Source organism: Melanaphis sacchari, unplaced genomic scaffold (assembly GCF_002803265.2).
Source record: "Melanaphis sacchari strain LSU unplaced genomic scaffold, SCAv2.0 Contig29_pilon_pilon, whole genome shotgun sequence".
NCBI classification, from domain to species: Eukaryota; Metazoa; Arthropoda; class Insecta; order Hemiptera; family Aphididae; genus Melanaphis; species Melanaphis sacchari.
In genome coordinates, this window is record NW_020271172.1 from 596,071 (window position 1) to 616,207 (window position 20,137).

Genomic DNA, 20,137 nt, shown 5'->3' on the forward strand with positions numbered 1-20,137 from the left:
GTGAGTTATGAGTGCTACTATATAAAAACAATTTAACATAACCATTTCAAGCTAAAAAAGAAGCTTTGTTTACTTTTTTATTGCTTTAAATATAACGTGAATAGAAATTTGTTTCAGGAGATATAAGTTGGAGTTGTGTTAAAAGAAACTTTAGTGCATATTATGTCGAAACCAATAATTTAAAAACAAAGTCAATTGAAATTAAATAGATACATTCATAACCATGAGCCAGAAGCTGAAGAAAGTTTCAACTAACTGGATGTTAAAGGTAAGTGTGAAAGAATAGCATAAAAAGATTTAACTTTACAATCGAATAAATAATACGTTATAGAGATTTCACAATATGTAGTACTAAGCATTCTAACATTCAATAATATGAAATTTATATTCCACGAACGTCGAAAAATATTACCTTCAGTTCTTGAACCATTTAACAAAACAATTCAACACATTAATTCTAATTTAATAATTTTAACGAATAAAAACATTCATTGCTAATGTATAAAATATTATTTTAATAACATTCAAAACTAATTAAATATTTTTATGCAATTTACACAATTCTAATATTTTTGGCGATGGTACACTTACATAAAAACCTTCTCACATTTATATCGAATGTATGGCATTCATATACTTATATATATAAATATATACGTAGATTTTATATACCATTAGTTATTGCGTTTTTTCCATTAAAATTATTTGATTGTTATCGAGCTACGTAGAACTTTATTTGGCAATTATGTATAAATAAAATACAAAAAAAAAAATAAATTACATTAACAATTCATTTAGATTTTTCAATTACATCACATTAAGCATTCCTAATTGTATTTCTATACAGCACAGTCAACCTTACTATGGTTTCTTTTATTTTGGGCGCACAACTCCCGGGACGCAAATAGGACTCCTGTTTACTATTTATATAGTTGTTAGCTGCGCAAAATCACTGATAATCGACAGGTAAATTACCATTGTATTTCTTAGTTCAACAACCTAAATCCTAATACAATTATTATTTAAACATGTAAAATGCACTCGAAGGCTCAAATTCGATTGAAATGACCGTCAGTTGATTATTGTCGATAATATAAAATTTGATTACAATGTTCTTGTGACGTGTGATTTTGGCCAAGCCTATATTATAACCCGCGCTCGTTTCACCTATAATAATAATATGTATTCGCAATGTCAAAAAAATTATCATTTATCATTATTTTATTATAATGTGTTATCACTTATCAATTATCATCGTCGTCGCAATTTTATTAGGCTTTTAACACGTCCTCGTCGCCACCGTAGTTTTATTTCCCTGCGACCATCGCGCGTTTTCATTAATTATATCTTTTATTCATACGAGTACTTTATGAATAGGTTAACGTAATAACATTTAAAAAAAAAAAATGCCGATTGCTCACCCGGCGGCCGTGCTAATTGTAATAGAAAAAACACTGTTAGTCTCGGTAAAGGCCTGACGAGTTACTTACAATTCGCTAGGTCGTCGGTTCGTTCACCGCGTGTTATCTGATCACGCTATGATATACATAATAATCATTATCTATATACATTATACGTGTAAAACATAATCATAGTTAATAATATTTTAGTGTATAAATAAACATAATATCATAGTAACATTTACATATTAACCTATGCTGAACTATACATAATATTACGTATTTATAAATAGTAATCGTTTTCTCCGGTTATCGGTAATTATTTATCATGTTTAAGCCGCGTTTAACACACACACTACACGTCTACAGCATGTAGTGTTGTGTTCTTAACTTCTTATTCTCAACATTCATTACGTATGTACGTAATAAACTGTTGACAACACGTTATCTGCAAGGTTAGGTTAAACCTCAAATTATGCTGTCACGATCCAACACTATTGTATTTACTCCGTTTAATGTACGGAAGCGACAAGTTGGACTCAATTCTATAGAATTGTACGATTAATCCGGAAGAGTTAGTCTATTGAAATCATTTTACGAGTTTATTAAATAAAATAACATTTATACGTTTATCACGAGTGGGTCTAGTTGGATTCATCTCTAATGTAAGGCCACTACTGTTCGATAGCAATATTAAAAATACCGATAGTGTCGTATACTCAATATAATATTAATTTCGTCAATAATTTCGATGCAATGATTGCATTCAGGGGTTAACAATACACGTATAATATACCTATTCACGTCCTACTTGCAGATGACGGATTAACGTTACATAATTATAATATTGAGAGTTATATAGTATAATATTATATTAACATGATACTATACGAATCGAAAAATATTTTTCTAAACATAATTATTCGCAGACGCTAACGTCGTTGATTAGTACGATAGCCTGGCCGGGTAAGTTATCGCGCAGGTCATCCGTCTTTCCGTTCTAACTCCTGTATTATGAATTTTTTTTTTGTTCACACATATAAACGCTGAGACACATATTATGTAGTGCGATGACTGATAATTGATGACGATGCATATAATATAATAATTATTAAATATTATAACGCAGAGATTGATTATAAATATATATATATATAGCGTATGTGTGTGTGAGAGAGAGAGAGATATTTTATTTTTTTACGTTAGTTATGGCCAAACTATTTAAATGTATCCATATTATTATATTTATGAGCAATAATAATAATAATAATAATAATAATAATATAATATTATAATATATTTTTTATCAATAACATCAATATCCAAACAATAATTATATTACTTGTTAATTGTTATTAATAACAAAAGTTATTATCAATTTATTAAAAAGACATCCAATTAAAAAATAATGTAAACTTTCAATTTCATATTTTCACTAAATAAAATGTTGAAAGTGTAATACCTATTTAACATTGTTATAATTAAAACATTTTTTAAGAAAACATAATAAATTAAACAATAATTTTAGCTATATTATTTATAAATGTATTTTTTTCTACAATTAATATTTATTCTCATAAATATTACTAAACAATAGGTATTAGTTACATTTTATAGTTTTCTCTGCAGACAATCTCAAAATATTAACCAATTTAAAAGGTACCAATCAGTTTATAAAAAGAGCCCAAATATGTGATGATATTTTGTTTCAGCAAGTTCCAAAATAGATTAGATTAAACGAAAATTTTATCGTATCAATCGAATTAAATAAAATATTTTAAGTATTATTAATATTTAATATTTTTTCATATGGATAGAAAAATGATTTTGTTTTCAAAATTTTATAAAATAAACTATTTTTTACACTATAATTTAGATTTATCTTCCCTTTTAACACTTAAAAACTCAGAGATCCTCCTACTCAATGTGCAACGAACTTACAATTCTAACTACTTTTCTATTACCTTATTATTTTTCTAAAATCGAACCTATTAACCGCATGACGAGGTTTACCAACGACGATCAAACGATATATAATTTATTATTAAATATTAGTCATTAAATGCTTACTTAAAAATTAAAATTATATTAGACATATTATCTCTTATGATATAAACATAATATGTTATTAATTTATTAGCTTATATCGACCCACTATTTAGAGCACAAGTTCATTTTTATTTAATAAAAAAATAATGAATTAAATTTTACAAAATATTTATTTTTTAGCAAATAATTTTTTATTTACACGGTCCAAGGATTTTTGTTTAGACTATTACATGGTACTAAATTGTGTTCTTTGAAAGTGTGGTCCTTATTATCTTCTGGAATATTTTGTTTTTGTGTAATTTCGTAAACTATACCGTCTGTGTTATTATTACTACAGCTTTCCTTTACTATTCGTTCAATATTATAAAACTTATTAGCATATGAATTGCAATTTGTTTGCGGGCATTTGGCGTCTGTTCCACATGAATTATCCGATGTAACGAGATTCTGATTCCGTCTTATCCATTCTGGGATTGGTTGAGACGAAAGAAAATCACAAATTTGGTTTTTTTCACAAGATGATTTCTTTGAAATTGGTTGGTTTGATTTAGTATCGTTTTTAAAAAAATGATGGACAGATTGCTTGGGACATAAAGTTAACTGATTAATATTTTGTTCTACATTTAATTTTTGGACACAATCATCTTTCGGATGGCTTGTTTTTTTTAAACATACTGATAAATTACTATTTTTTTTGTCATCGATTTGATTCGAAAATGTATTTGCATGCACTATTTGTTGATGCTCACTATGCTCACTCCGTTTAATCATTTCCAAAGTTAATTTTGCTTTTAAAAACTCGCTTAAAATTATATCACCGTATTTTATTTTATTGTTATCATGGTGTGAATTTATAACCTGTAAAGTATCAGAATTAGTATTGTCTATTAATTTGCAAACACATCGATTCGAGTTACACGCGCTGTTAACGTTGGTGTTAATGTTTGGAGCATCGGTAGTAATACACTGTTGAGTTAGTGGTATATCAGGTTGTATAAGGTAATCGATGCACATTTTAATATCGTTTATACTTTTTTGTAATTCTTGTTTAGTTTCTTTTTCCACATTACTTGGTTTGCTTGTCATAACTGCGTATTCGTTATTTTTACCTAATTGTTTGACATTGCATATTAATTTATCTATGTTCACTTCGTTTCTGTTCATTTTATTTTCCAATCCTGTTAGGTGAACCATAATTTTCGATTTTTCATTTTCTTGATCGATTTTAAATTGCGACAATGCTGACTGTATTTTTGTAAATAAGCATTCTAATCGACCATCTAAATTGGGCAATTGATTATCTGTCTTAACACTTTGAGGTAAATTCTCGGTATTTGTTACTTGATTATTTTGATTAATAATTTCGATAGGATTTATTTCAGATTTATCTTCCTTTTTATCAGTTTTATTTTTTTTATTTATTACTTTTTGTTTGTTGTTTGGCGTTTTCTTGCTCTTTTTGGAAATTTTTCCTAATGTTGTTTTTTTCTTTTTCTGCGTTGTTGTATCCTTCATACTGTTCGATTCATCTACAGACTTTAAAGCAGTAATTGTATTAGTATTGTTGGGAATAGCATTGTGGTCCGTTACTATTTTGGCATTCAGATTTTTCATATCAAATAAGTCAGATAGACAAGATACCTACAATAATTTAAAAATCATTAAAATATTTTATTAACAAATCGATTTATATATACTTTGTCAGTAAGTGTTTGTAGATTTTTTTCTATAATTGGTATAACTCTTAGGACTTCTGCTATTTTACAATGATTTATTTCTTCGTGGATTTTAATATCTGTAGTGCTATGGCAGTTTAAACTTGAATCTTGTTTATTTTGTGTTTGTATATTGTCGAGTATTACTTTTACGTCTTCAACTCGTTTTTCTAAATCAGTTTTAATTATTGGTTCCGTATCATTTTTTAATGGAATTTGGTTTGTTTCCTCGTTAATCGTATCTTCATCAGTACTCTGTTGAGTTGTGTCCTTGCCTTCATTATTTTTTGTTTTAAAAAATAGGTTATTAAACCACATTTAAATGTTTTTTTTCTTTTTTATTAAATGTGTTATATTTATTATATTAACAATTTGTTTATTCTACGCGTATTAAATTTTTAAATATATGAAATATAATAAATAGCTTTATTAATACTTAGTTTATTGGTATTTACTTTAGATACTGGTTAGTTATACTTAATTAAAATTAGGCCAATCAATATTTATTTATTTTAATTGCCTTTTAATTTAATTTTTAACTTATCTGTAGTATATTTTTTAAATATACACTTAAGCGATTATAAATTGATGACAATCCATTATTGAATAGTTTATTTATCTGTACTAACTATAAGTAGGTACAATTAATTTTTTTTCCGTAGTATACTTATATTATATGAACATATAATTTAACATCGTAATCAAATATATTATTTAATGTCTCTAAAGAACAATGTTTCTAGTAAACAATATATTTTATATTAACTTAACAATTTAATTTGTCAACACTCATCAATGATGCAGAATATTTAGTTTAACATACTTTAGTCCAAATTTCCATTTTCTTTAAGTATTTATCTTAAAATTTCTTTATGTCAACATTACAATTAAGTGTATGATTATGCGACAATAGAAAGTTTTTCTGTTACCCGATTATGTACTTAGTGTGTTGTATACCTATAGTAGTGCATCATAAAACAAGATTATGATTTAAGAAATTTTTGATTTTCTGTCTATGTTTAAGTACGATTGGAGAAAATTATTAATAATGAACGCCATAGAAAACATATTACATTGTTACCATTGATATATTATTCATATTTCAAAATCAACAACGAACATACGATGAAGATAGGTTTATACTTGTGCATTAATTATAGTCGATTCATAAATTAATTAAAATAATAATTTATTAAATACGGTGATTATTATTTAAAATATTTATAATATCTGAATTCTTTATAGTTGTTAAAAAACTGTAAAATTAGAATTACATAATAGTCACCGTTTATTTGATTATTATTTTGAAACCTGACTATTTGAGTGTATTTACCGTATGAATCAATAAGGTAAATAGTTTAAGAATAAAAAGATATACACATACATATTACATTTTATTTTTATACAATATGTTTGTATACATAATATACATAATATTTATTGTAATAAAATAAATACATTTCGCTATGTATTAATAAATATTTATTGCCTATATTAAGTATTTCAAATGTCATTGATAAAGAAACAAACATGAAAGTTGATAATGATAAAAATAGAAAAAAATTCTTCAAAATATATGTGATAAAATCGAGAAATAGATTAAAATATGTAAAAATATTTCCTTAAAAGTACATATTAAGAATATATTACTGTAATAAGACAAGAACAGTTATTAATTATTACAATACATATTTTTCTGATTTCGAAAAAACAAGTTAACTGCATATTGTCAAAAATTTTGTATATTAAAGTTTGAATTTTTAAAACACATATACATCGTTTGTTTTTTAAACGAATTAAACAGCTGTTATCTATTAAATATAAATATTACTTTTGTATAGAAACAATTTATTGCAGTTTAGTTTTTTGTAATTGCTAAGGAAAGAACTTCATAAATAAAACGAACACCAAGAATATTATACATGACTTAACTATATTAAATAATTTATATAGACATATTCTACAAATGTGTGTACACGTGATGTACTGATATGTCTGGACAAATGAGTTGTGGTGCTAAAGATCATTTTGTTTCAACTGGTAAGATTGAAATTCCTCTTTATTTGTCGAAACTCTTGACAGAATGGTCAAAAGCTGCAATACGTACTCAACCATCAGATCTACTTTTATGGTCTTCAATTTACTTTGTTATGAAAGCTAATGGTAAGCAACCACCAGTAAAAGAATATTTAGACCCCCCTGACCAAAAAATAGGACCCGGTGGCTTGACTCCAAACACATTAAAAGCACTGGCTAAGACTCTATCTAATGAATATGAAACTTATGAAAAAATAGAAACCATGTGGAATATTTTGTCGCTTAAGAAAAAAATATTTATGGAAATAATTAAAATTGGTAATTTTAAAAATAATATCAAATCAAACGAATTTATAGGAATTTCAGCTGCTTATCTAACCAATAGTCTAAAAGGTACAATGATATTGTTGTGCGATACATTGTCTACAGATCATTCAAGCGGTATTTTATTGGAAGTATTTGTGGACATTTATCAATATTTAGCAAGGCTTGATTGTGCTTCTATAGTACTATCATCAAATGAAAATTCATTAATTGAACTTGAAACGGAAAATTACGAAGAAAACACTGTTTATGATGTTAGCCAATGTCTTATTTCTTCGTCTTCTCAAATCTGTAGTATGGATACTGAATTTTCTTGTCACAGTGAATTTGAGGAACCAACCACCAATTTATTAGACAACTGTACATCAGCAGATGGCATTATGGTTTGGCATGACGTAAATATGGATTATGGACCAGAATCATTAACAGGAATTCTAAATACACCGATTATTAATACTCCAATGACTGCTACAGTTTGTGATGATCAAGAATATGAATTGTTGATAAATAAATTAAAAGATAACCCATATGATCAAGAAATATTGTCACAACTTAGTGTCGAAAGTGTGATATGCAATGATCAACAATCAGAAATTTCAATTGACTCCTTGACAGAAATGAAAGCTGAAAATCTGAGCTTAGGTGAACTTAGTTATGAAGAAATGGTGGGTAACCCTTCATCTTTAGTATTGTCAGAATCAAATTACGAGAAAAATGATATAAATATTCAAAATTTAGACATTTATAATGACTATACTGAGATAAATTCTGAAGACATGAATGAAATAAGTATTATAAAATATGAAGATAATATGAATGATATAGAATCTGAGATGAATGAAGAAAACAAAAATAATATAAACAGTTTGGCAAAAGTTGAAATAAACAAAGATTTTATTGTTATGATGGCTTTAGTTAGTGATACAAACGATCCATTGTCAAATATTGACAATGCCGCAGATGAAGCATTAGGAGACAGTGAGTCATTAAAATCTGAATTTTCAATGCTAGAAAAAACCGATTTGAATATTAATGCCGGAGATGATGAAAACAATAATAAAAATATAACCAAACAGATCTTTGATGAAAATATTTATTTAACTAATGATAAAGGAAGCTCGGGTAGCGAAAATAGTAGCGATTCAGAAGGGTTTCGTCACTCAGATATTGATCAACAAAGTAATCGTTCGGCGGTGTTAAAAAAAAGTTCAATACATTCCAAATCTGATAATAGCAGTGTTTTTTCGTCCAAAGATGATTTTGTATCTTTGACAGATAACAATAAATTCGATGAAGATCAATTATTATCATTACACGAGTTAACGGAATCCGCACAATTTGAGTTCACAGACACGCCGGAAGAACTTATAAATCAAAATAAAGAAACGGTTGAGGAATGTGAAGAGTATTTAAACCGTCCAGAAAAATTAATAGATAAACCGTTACTGGATAAAGACGTTGACGCTAAAATACTTCGTCCTGAAAAACGGACTCGTGTGATGTTCGGTATTGGGCCAATAATTTCGGAGAAACAAATAAAATACGTCATTGACTGGGTAACTAAATGCGCTAGTAACCAAAATAATTACGTACAAGAACATAATTTAATACATTTTCGATGTCCGCCATTGGATTATACGTCCGAAATCTCTAACAAGGAATCAAATAAAAATGCATGTTCCATATAATAACCATGCTCTGTACGGTACAAAAAAATTATGTGAAAAATATACAATTGGTATCACATTTGTCACTATTTGTATAATAATTCATGCTTTACTTATTTACTAAACTACTGATTATTTGGAAAATATCATATCAATTATCAATAATAAATTTAATAAAATAATCTATGGAAAGTTAATTGGATTGTAACCCAACTGATTAATAAAAACATTTTATATATAAAAAAAACATTAATTATGAAAGTTTTAAGTTCACATGAATAATGTTTTTAAATTTAAAAAAAATAATTAATATTGCTATTTATCGTTTAAATAAGAAATTTCGTCTAAATTTGAACTTAAAATTTCTTTAAAAAATAATTGTCATTACATATTTTAAGATTTTTTGATTTCAGTATGAACTGCTTATGAAAAATATTGTATTAAATTTTTAAAAACTAACCTAGCGAATATGTCTTATTAACATTTATAAAAAAAACTAAAAATTTAGCATGCTCAAAATAAGGTAAAATATTTTTGAAAATTTTAACGTATGATAAAAATGATAATACAAATATTTTATATGAATTTCAAGTAGGTATCTACTGTTTTTTTTTTTTTTTTTTTTTGAAACATAACAAAATATTAAAAATTGTATGAAGAAAATAATTATTTTACTAGTTGATATATTATATCCAATGTTGTAAACAATTTTTATACATATAAATTAAAAAATGTACAAAAAAACATTGTATTAAATATTAAAATTTTAGATAAAAGATCTAAAGTTGTTAGGAATTTCCAATTACAAAATAATTAGCTAATGTTTGAAATTTTTATAAATTTTGTAAATATTCTAACTTAAGATATGTTAAAAAATTTTCTTACTAAAGATTTTTTATATTTTATTTTTAATTTAAAGAATTAACCACAAATGTGGAGCGTTATATTACATGTCAAAACGTTTTAACCCAGGAAATAATGTTTAATTGACATATTTAGAAAAAAAATTGCATATTCCTAATGCATATAAATAGCTCAAAAAAAGTCGCAAATTTAAAAATATATCCCCTGGATATCGTGTAGTTATTGGTAATTATTACATTATTGTTCGCGATTTTGAACAAAATATAATAATATAATAGGCCCGAGAGCGCGTGGCGGATGCTAAAACGCTACCGCCGACGTCGTATCGATCGACGGCCGGCTTTTTGCTGGGCCGCCGCCGTCACGCGGCGCGCCGCTATCAGCTTATCATCTTTTCGTAATGATAAAAATATTCATAAAAAAAATATTTTTTTAAATAAAACAATTCACTACACTTTAATATATATTGTGTTAATTGACATCGTTATATTCGATTTTCGCATTGTTCCAGTGATTTTATCTGCCACGCGCACAGACGCGTGTACAGCATACACGACGTTGTACGCGTAATGAACACTGTAACAATAACGTATTGCAATAATAACAATAATATTTTAATGGACTTCATTAATCGTAACAAAACACCGTACCGATACGATGACCACGCATACGGTCGTTTCGTATTGCACTTACACGTACGTATAACTTTTAGTTATTATAATTATTTTTTATTATCACAATTCATTAGATACGTGAATACCAATGTACATAGCACCTATCTATCATCATTACGCTATGAGATCAAATCCACCAACGCTGAGCTTTAAATTGTTCAGGTGTAGTTTAGACATGTTTTGTTGATCACGACGACTACTGCAGTATAACATATATTGGTAACAAACAATATGGCGAGCGCAGTAGAATAAAAGCCTTACATAGGACTAACTTGATACAATAATAATTTTTAGTGTTTGGAATGGAATGTTTTTTTTGAACCAGAACGCTGTAAGCCAAATTCATTTTTTTCATTAATAATTGCTCGTTAGTCTTAATTATTTTTAAATTAATACACGATTATCGATCGTATGGTAACAATATTATCAAAACAATTTTTCTACTTTTGATACCTCCCGAATATTGTACAATCTTCAAAATGTACAGTACAGCGTAGGTATAAGTTATAACAAAAGAAAGTGTAAATAAAATCGTATTGCACACCCGATTTTTTGTGTTCTCAAACGAATTGTGCATTTCCTAGTTTTATTTTTAACATAAATTAGTTTGAAAAAATGGTTTACATCAAGTTAAAATTACAATAAAATCCAAAACATTTTCCATTTATTTTACTCTTAAAGATATATATCAACACTGTTATATTTTTATTGTTATCCATAGACATATTTAACAATTAAAAATTATTGAAAAAAAAAACCCAGAATATTGTCACATTTGTATGTACCGGTCTATCGATAAATAGTTTAATTTTTCTAATTATATACTACCATCTATCGATTTGAAAGTAAATCATGTAATATATTATCATAGTTGATTGTGATTAAAGCTAATATACAATAACTGACATAGATAAATATCTGATTATAACCATTTTTATCGGTTGTTGCCGAGAAGCAACACCATGCATTGTAGGGTTAAACAGAACGCGTGACGATCCAAATTTGACAGTCGATATGATTCATAATTTAATACAACGCGAAGTTAATACCGCTTTTATGCGCGGTTAGTACTCACCATTGGTTTTTAGTAGTTCGTGGTAACGAGTAGACTACGTACTGTATTATAATATACTATTATAGTATTTATTATATTTAATAAAAATAGTAAATACTTATATGCCAGGTGAATAATTGTATAGTCTTGGTATGCCATCGATGTGTGGACATTTAAAGGCTCCATGAGCGAAGTATAAAAGGAGCTTTGAGGGCAAGTAGATTTAACCTCAACTATAAAAATGATTTTAAATATTTCATTAATATTATCGAAAATATTTTCAATACAAAAAGTAAGGCTGCATCAACCGTGATTGAATTTACTTTCTGAATTTCAATTATAATAATATAGAAATGCATTATATAAAATATTATAAGTCTTCAATTTGATTTATTTTTTAATTTAACTTTAAATATTTGTTTTTTTTTTTAAATCGACTGTGCTTTCCTCATATTATTATTTTGAATAACTGAATAAAAAACATGTTTTTTGCAACATTAAGATTTCCTGCGTTATTAGTATGCCTTGTAAGTAACTGCCCACCTTGCCTAAACTGTCAGTTACCACCGCTAAACCACACATACTAGTACCTATAGGTACTTACTACTTATACATGATTCATATATAATTAATGATAACAACTAACAATGCGTATATAATATGTGCTCTGGGCTTATGTTTATGCGCAACAAATATTGTATAATTTCAAAATGATACAAAAAATATGTATCTAGTATTCAAGTGTATATAGTATAGTATTAACAATAATTCATACTATTTTTTGTACAATTATAAAAGGTTTCTAAAGATGATCAAATTGTAAATTATTTGTATTGATCTGTTATGTAAAACATTACAATAACATAATAATAATAAACTATAAATTTAATGTTATACATTATTCAGAAAATTATAAATTTAACTATCTGACCGTCCCGACTTTAGCTCAAAATTAGTCCGTTACAATCAACGATTTAATAAGACATTTCAAATAAAAATATTAACTGTTTTATTTAACATTCTATAAAATATGATAAATACTATAATATAGTATCATAAAACGTTCACTCATACATAAAAATAATCTAATCTTGGTATTTAATGAATTGCGTAACGATGTATTAACTAAAAAGTCATAAAATATCATAAAAATTCGAGCCATAATAATTATGTAATGCACATCATGGTGGTAATTAAAATTAGGTCTACATTGTATAACATATGCAGATTCAAATGCGGACTGACTGGAATGCTAGAGCATCACTTGCCTTAAAATATATTTGCCACTATTCGTGTAAATGAGCCTTAGTGTATTTACTATAGGTTCAACTGTAGAACTTCTGGAAATCTATTTTTTTATATAATATTGTTTAATTTTGATTGAATGTTTGTTGTAACTTAGTTAGCACTTATTTACGTTTTTAACGTGTTTTATATTTTTTTACATCAAAATAAAATATTTTTTAAATAATCTACATTTTTTAACCAGTCTACGCCTGTCTGCACTAGGGTTTATTAAAATCTGTCTGTACACGATAATATATTAAATAAATCCTGTCGAGTGTGTTTTAGAGGACAGAACGTCCACGCGGTATAACAATGACGATAGAAATAACATTATTTTATTCTACAGGGTGATGCTCGTCCTCATCTCATTTGTCTTTCAACAATGAATTCGTTCAAATTCTGATACAAGGCGTTTTTAAATATATACTCAAAGATCATATTTTCGAATTTTTGATATTTATTGTACTGTTCACAAACAGTGTTCCTTGTGGCGGTACAAACCTCTGTTTTTCAAATGAGAACCCATTGTTGTTACTGTAATTATTTCGAAAATTCTGATGTACCTAGTACAAAATTCGAACGAGCAGTTGCTCAACGCGTAAAATATTTATACGATAGATTACACTAGCCCTTGACAACGGTCTTAAAAAATATAAAACAGACATGGTATTTATTATAATCGGACAGTTTTTATAAAAATTATTAACTATATTATGTATTGGTGGATATCGACGTGGACGAGTAAACCTTTTTCAAAAAGCGTCACAACAGTTCCCGAGCGCGTAATTTTCGAAAAAAAGGTGGGCGAGCGGTGCTCGGTGAATATAGTAAATCCACATCAGCACCACCCCGTACGTTTAACAACATTACCTATTAATATTGTGTACGCGGAAATCGAAATACCGAAATACCAGTCGGACGAGTAATATTACAGACGATCGTCCGGCGGTCGTACCCGGTCAGCTGCCGTAAAACAGGAATCGCGTATGGTTCTGTCGTCGGGCCGCGCGTAAAAAACACGGAAACCATAAACGCGTACGACCGCGTTCAAATCGAACGCCCGTGTACGTGTACGTACGTACGCGCGCGCACCCGCCGCCGCCGACGACGACGTCAAACCGGTATGTGTGGTATACGACGACGTGTACAAAAAAAAAAATAAAAAAAAATAATAATAATAATAATAATAATAATAATAATAATGTTGAATGCAACGGAAATAGTGATATTATATTATTATCGTGTTGCCGATAAGTACGCGCGACCGCTGCACGACAAGTCCGATGGTAGTGGTCAGCGTTTTCCGCACGACACGCCGCCGTCCTCCACCACCACCGCTCCTCCGGCGGCCCATCCACCTCCAACGCGACTCGACCGCCGCCGAAACCCGATACCCGCGTTTTATTATTAGTACATCTCGATCGCGATTATTGCAGCCGCCGCAGTCGCAAGTCCCGCGCAACTCGGCAACCGTCAGCAGAGCAACACCACCGGCACACCGGACTCTCGACGTCGTCCAACCGATCCGAATCGGACGTATATAATAATATAACGTATTACTCTACTCCCCCTCGAACAACCCGAATTCGGAATCCGCGGCGAGACCCCTGTCCCCCGTCAAAAAATCGGTAGTGAAATCGCGGTAACGGCCCGACCGACCGACCTTTTCGTCCTTAATTTCCGAATTTCTCCGAGCCGGCCGTAAAAAACCGACCCCCTTTTTTTTTCCGCAGCAGCAGGACACTTAGCAGCCGCACACGACAACCATCATGTCTTCGTCAACGGCGGACCTTACCGCGTCCACGTCCACCACCAACAGCGTGCTGGAGAAGCTCGGCCTGTTGCTCGTCGCTCTGGTCGTGCTCCGCCTCACCCGGGCCGCCATGCAGTTTGCGTACCGGCACGTGTTCGGCCCGTCGGCCCTGTGCCGGGGCAACATCGACTTCGTCAAGTGTGGCAAGTGGGCCGGTACGTATCCATTCCGGTCCGCGGTGGCGTCATTTCGTCCGTAGATATTTTTGGCTACCTACGCGGCAGGAAGTCGCATCTTGTAGTCTTGTAGTCGTCGACGGTTACGATTTTCCGTGGTTTCGGCGTGGAACGGGGGCGAACCGGTTGCTTGACGGAACTCTGTCGTGAGAAACATCCGCGCGTTCTCTCGTTCGGGTTTTTTGCGATATTTAATTTTTCAAGAGCGATTTACGAGTGTATTTTTTTTTTTTTTATATGACATTAATGTTTTACACACACTCGTAGCTCACATTTAATCTATACATTTTAAGCTGAACACACGGAATAGTTGTAACTGCCGAACGCCCGTCTTGACGCGATAACCTACTATTGCGTGACCGTGACAACACACTTGCGAACTATGTCCACTGTTTACATTTATAATTAAGAGGTATTAATAAACAATTACATTTGCTCGGAAAAATGTCAAAAATAATGGACGTAAAATGACGCCACTGCGTAACGTTATAATATTAGTTTACATTTTATACTGAGCCTGAATCGACACGCAATATGAATCGGAAAATCAGTGGCGACGGGAACACATAATAATAATTTATTGTTACGTTGTGCTTTTTACGATAAACACGAATCGACATTACGCTCATACTGATATGAACTGTAACCGAAGACGAAATATTTACACACATACATTATTATTATTATTATTATTATCATTTTTTTTTATGTTAGTGCTAATGGCTTCTTTATCGCTAGTTTGTTTTTTTCACGTGAAAATTTATCGGAAACCACCGCCGCCGCTTATATACTATTCCACTCATTTGTACGGCGGTGATGGGTTGGACAATCATCTGAGCACTCGTCCCTTTATCAGTTCAATACCATTTAAACCTACTTAATACTACTTGTATAGATGTATGTACTTATTCTTTTATATATATATACATTATTGTTTGTGTGAGGTATGATAAATTGATATATTTTATCGTTGGAAATAATAAATATTATAGGTTATACGCTCGTTTCGTACAGCGTAGAGATAGGCAGAGGGCATAGGTCTACCGGAACTTGATTTGTAACATTATAACGTATTTAAATTTTTATACGTACAACACTATGTTAGCATAATATTATATTCGTGTGCCGATAGAGATTGTCGAATGAAAAAAAAATTTAAAAAAACAACCGTTCAAACGTAGGTAGACGTCGAAAATACCGTTGGTTTTCGACGACCGTAATTTTGAATGTGCCGCCTGTGGATAAGAACTTAACATAATGTTCTATAATTCGATAGCTATCTGCAGGCTTGCTTCGTGAAAATTGTTGTGCCACGCATTAATTCAATATTGTAAATAAAATAATACTATGTTCTTCGACAACCGTTGCCAAAAAGTTTTTGTGAAATGGCAGTAAACAATATTGAAATATTATTATTGATGGAATAAAAAATATCAACAAATTATGGACTAAAAATTATAATTTTTCGAATTTTAGAAATATTATCTTTTCAAGTAACACGATAAGCAGCATGACAGCATTACATAGGTTAGGTTAGGTACCTAACCTATCGTAAATTTTTAATTTTGCAGTGTTGAAGTTTTATGGTTATTTTTCGTTATGAATTCAAAGACGAAATAATTCAAACAATTATTTTCAGTGTACCTATTTATTTAATTCATTCGTAACAAATCATAAGCATTTATTTAAAAATATTTCAAATAAGCATAACCGGTTGTATACACTTAAACATTTTCTCAAATCTATTTAGATCATTATTTAAAATACGTATTAAAATGATTCATCAGTCACTGTCCTATGCACGAGTCGAGCAGCTTTGCACGAGTATAAATAATAACAGTATGAATTATTCGTTTACTATCTAATTATAAAAAAAATATACAAACCGATGGATATTCAGTCAATCAATCACTATTGCATTATGAGTTAATTTTTTAACCTCCGAAGCTCGAATTAATTATAATTAATTATTAATAATACATATGCGACACGATTTAATTGAAACTTATGCATGCACATAAATTATTAAAATAATTCGTTGTTTTATTGACACGTTCTAGGTTCTATAATGTATTCTACTTGTACTGTATTTCTATCTGACATGTTAAAAATATTTCTGCCGTGGTCACTCGTTTTATTCACTCGAAATAAAACGTGACGAATGAGCTAAAGTGAGAGACTCGATTTTCAATAACATAATACAAACGACCAGTCAGTAAATGTGTATCATTATATAGTATTATACTATTATAAAATCGACTTAGTCCCGTAACCGTCCTACATATTTACGAATAATGATTTTCAACGGTAGTGTTATGTATTATAATTTATATATGTATGTATATATGGCATGTACCTTTATAGTACGCGTTTGTTTTATTCGTCAAAATCGTTTTGAAATACAATATCATGTTTTCTCGTCGACCATTCGAAATCTTTTTTAGGCAATTGCAGTATTTTGACGATTTCATAACTGTCATTTTCCGCAGAACTTGATTTTATTATGTTAGAAATTTAAATAATTGATAAAAGGATAGAACCGTATTAATTAATATGGATCGAATGCAAGCAAATTTCAACTTAACATAATATAATATATTGCAACACGTTAACAGAAACCATTGGAACTTTTGCATGGAGAGGGAGCAGGGTGGGCTGCTGCCCCTCGTATGGGCTAAATTTTTCTTCCAAATTTATAATTTTTTATGATGAATAATATGTAAACATTACGTGCGGGTGCACGGTGTTTTTTGTAATCTAACTTTGCAACCGCAAGTGATAACGAGTGTTTATTGATATGCGGCAATCACGGCGATTTATATGCCGTGGCAGTGATCCAGCCGAAATCACAACAATATAATATAATGTTATCAACTTTTGTATTTGTTTGTGTTTTTGATTGCAAAAACATGACTTTTTCGTTTGTATTTAAATTTTGAATGCGATTTAAGACATTGCTATTAAATTTTGACAGCAATGATATATTCATTTTAACCAAAGCCTTAGGTTTTGTAGCTGCAGGGCCTAAATTTTTTTATTTTTCGTACTAAACACTATATTATAATTAAACGTTTATAATAAGTGATGTAAAATGAATAATAATAATATAGAAAAAATCATTATAATTTGCTACACATTTTTGAATTTCGTAGTATACATTTAATTTTTGGACTACACAAAGTGTGTCGTAGTACACACAACTTTAAGGCCTGTGTAGCTGAAATGTTAAAAAGTGAAATAAATGTACTTCAACATACAGATAATGTACTTACCCAAAAGAAGTATAAAAAAATGTAGCACGTGGATAAGATGGCTAACCGAGTTTGGCAGTGAAAGGGAAACTAAATTAAATTATATATATAAAATGTTAAAAATATTTGTAAAACATTTGTTACTATTTCTGTAACTATATTTTATTCTCGTAAAAAAGGATGTTCTCAAAATTAAGTTAAATTTAAAAAAAATTACAATGTAATATGTATCAGGATTGACTAGATGGAATACTCATTATGTTAATTGAACAAAAATTGGTCTATATAATATTAACATTGACGGTTTAATCGAACCACTTAAAATATTAACTCCTTCCAAAAAAATAATGGCTATTCTGAAAAGCTAAAATAACAACTTTTTGTTTAAAAATCGTAAAAAATATATTTTATTTTCTTGTTTTATATTTATTATTATACTATAAATAAACTGTGAAATTTTAATAATCATTTATTTATTAGTTATTTAAACGGGATGAACCCTATAACAAATTTTATATAGTTATTATATTTGCTACTTAAATCTATTTGAATAAATGACAGTAAAAAATAATCACAAAATATTAAATTATAATAATATCTAAATAATTATGATAACAAAATAAAAATACAAATATAAATGTATAGGAAAAGTAAAAAATATCTATGTGTTATTAGTTATAATAATATAAGAAATTACAAAAAACAATTATAAATATGAAAATTAAATAAACCAATCTGAATATCATTAGTATTATTATATTAAATAAATAATTATATTAATGATACATGAAATTAAAATACTTTTGTCACTAATTATTAATTGAACTAACTAATAACCAAAATAATATTCAATAATTACATAACATAATATTATTATTTATTTCCTAAGATATATAATAATTTTTTATAATATATATGAACATATTCTGCCCCTCTTGCCAACAAGGTCTGTGCACGCCTATGACAGGAACTAAATTTTAATGAATTGGTCACGGATAAAGTTTCCCGACCGGTTAGGTTCTAGGTAGTCGAGGACTATAATATATTAATAAAAGACACACAAATATGTTTTTATTACTTTATAAGTTACATATTTACTAAAATAACCTTCGAATACCATAATTTTCCGATTATGGAAGACTACACTAATTTCTTACGCTTGATTTGTAGTGTTGTCGCCTATAAGTTATAATATAATTAACAATATTATAAAACGAACAAACCAAAATTAATTCTCAACAATCATGTTAATTGATGCATTTAAACTATACATTATCAAAAAATCATTTGTTTCCACAATTAATTTGTCTGTATTAATTTATACATCCCCTCATTAGATTGCGTATATTATTTTCTATTTCTCCATTACGGAAGTGACGTGACTATTCATTTATATGGTTTTTACATTAAAAATAATACTTTTTAAATAATTTGAAGATGCTTGAAATTAAATTGTTAATTCACATACACACAAAAAAAAAAAAAAAAAAATTAGAATTTTAGAATTATTTTATAAATAATGAAATAAATTTTCTGATAATTATTTATTTGCTACTGTGTATTAACGTATTTAAACCAGTTTTTTCTATGGTAATTTATAGCCTTTGTGCAATATAATATTATAGTTATTTCATAGAAGTATTTTATTAACATTATTTTGATCACAATTCTTATATTTCAACGTTCTGTAATGCATTGTTTATAGTTTCTATTGGCATTTAATTCTTAAATAATAATTATATTTAATAATGTGTTAAATAATATCCTATAAATAAATACCTACTAAACATAAATAAAATTAATTTATCTAAAAATAAAATTTCATC

General features: G+C 28.8%; 3 protein-coding genes across 3 annotated transcripts in view; 2 read left to right on the forward strand and 1 right to left on the reverse strand.

The window, feature by feature from the left end:
• The window catches only part of LOC112595765, a 27,505-nt gene continuing 7,368 nt past the window's right edge, over positions 1 to 20,137 (forward strand). Inside the window, exons 1-2 of the mRNA XM_025341073.1 lie at positions 1 to 268; positions 10,568 to 10,751. The gene's annotated coding sequence lies outside the window, so the exon portion shown is untranslated. The remainder of the gene's footprint in view (positions 269 to 10,567; positions 10,752 to 20,137) is intronic.
• On the reverse strand, positions 3,645 to 6,005 carry LOC112595742. The gene is made up of 3 exons (XM_025341041.1): positions 5,988 to 6,005; positions 5,147 to 5,434; positions 3,645 to 5,090 (listed from the first exon to the last, which is right to left on the reverse strand). The coding sequence occupies exons 1-3, from the start codon at positions 6,003 to 6,005 to the stop codon at positions 3,645 to 3,647; spliced, it is 1,752 nt and encodes a 583-aa protein (XP_025196826.1).
• LOC112595767 (very-long-chain 3-oxoacyl-CoA reductase-B-like) overlaps positions 14,345 to 20,137 on the forward strand; it is a 15,674-nt gene continuing 9,881 nt past the window's right edge. Inside the window, exon 1 of the mRNA XM_025341075.1 lies at positions 14,345 to 15,039. Coding sequence (XP_025196860.1) covers positions 14,841 to 15,039 — 199 coding nt within the window. The 5' untranslated portion in view covers positions 14,345 to 14,840. The remainder of the gene's footprint in view (positions 15,040 to 20,137) is intronic.

Bases quoted from the DNA above. Each gene is read 5' to 3' on its own strand.
- LOC112595742 (XM_025341041.1), bottom strand. The intron at 5,091-5,146 runs GTATATATAAAT...AAATTATTGTAG, and splicing joins TACAAACACTTACTGACAAA to GTATCTTGTCTATCTGACTT.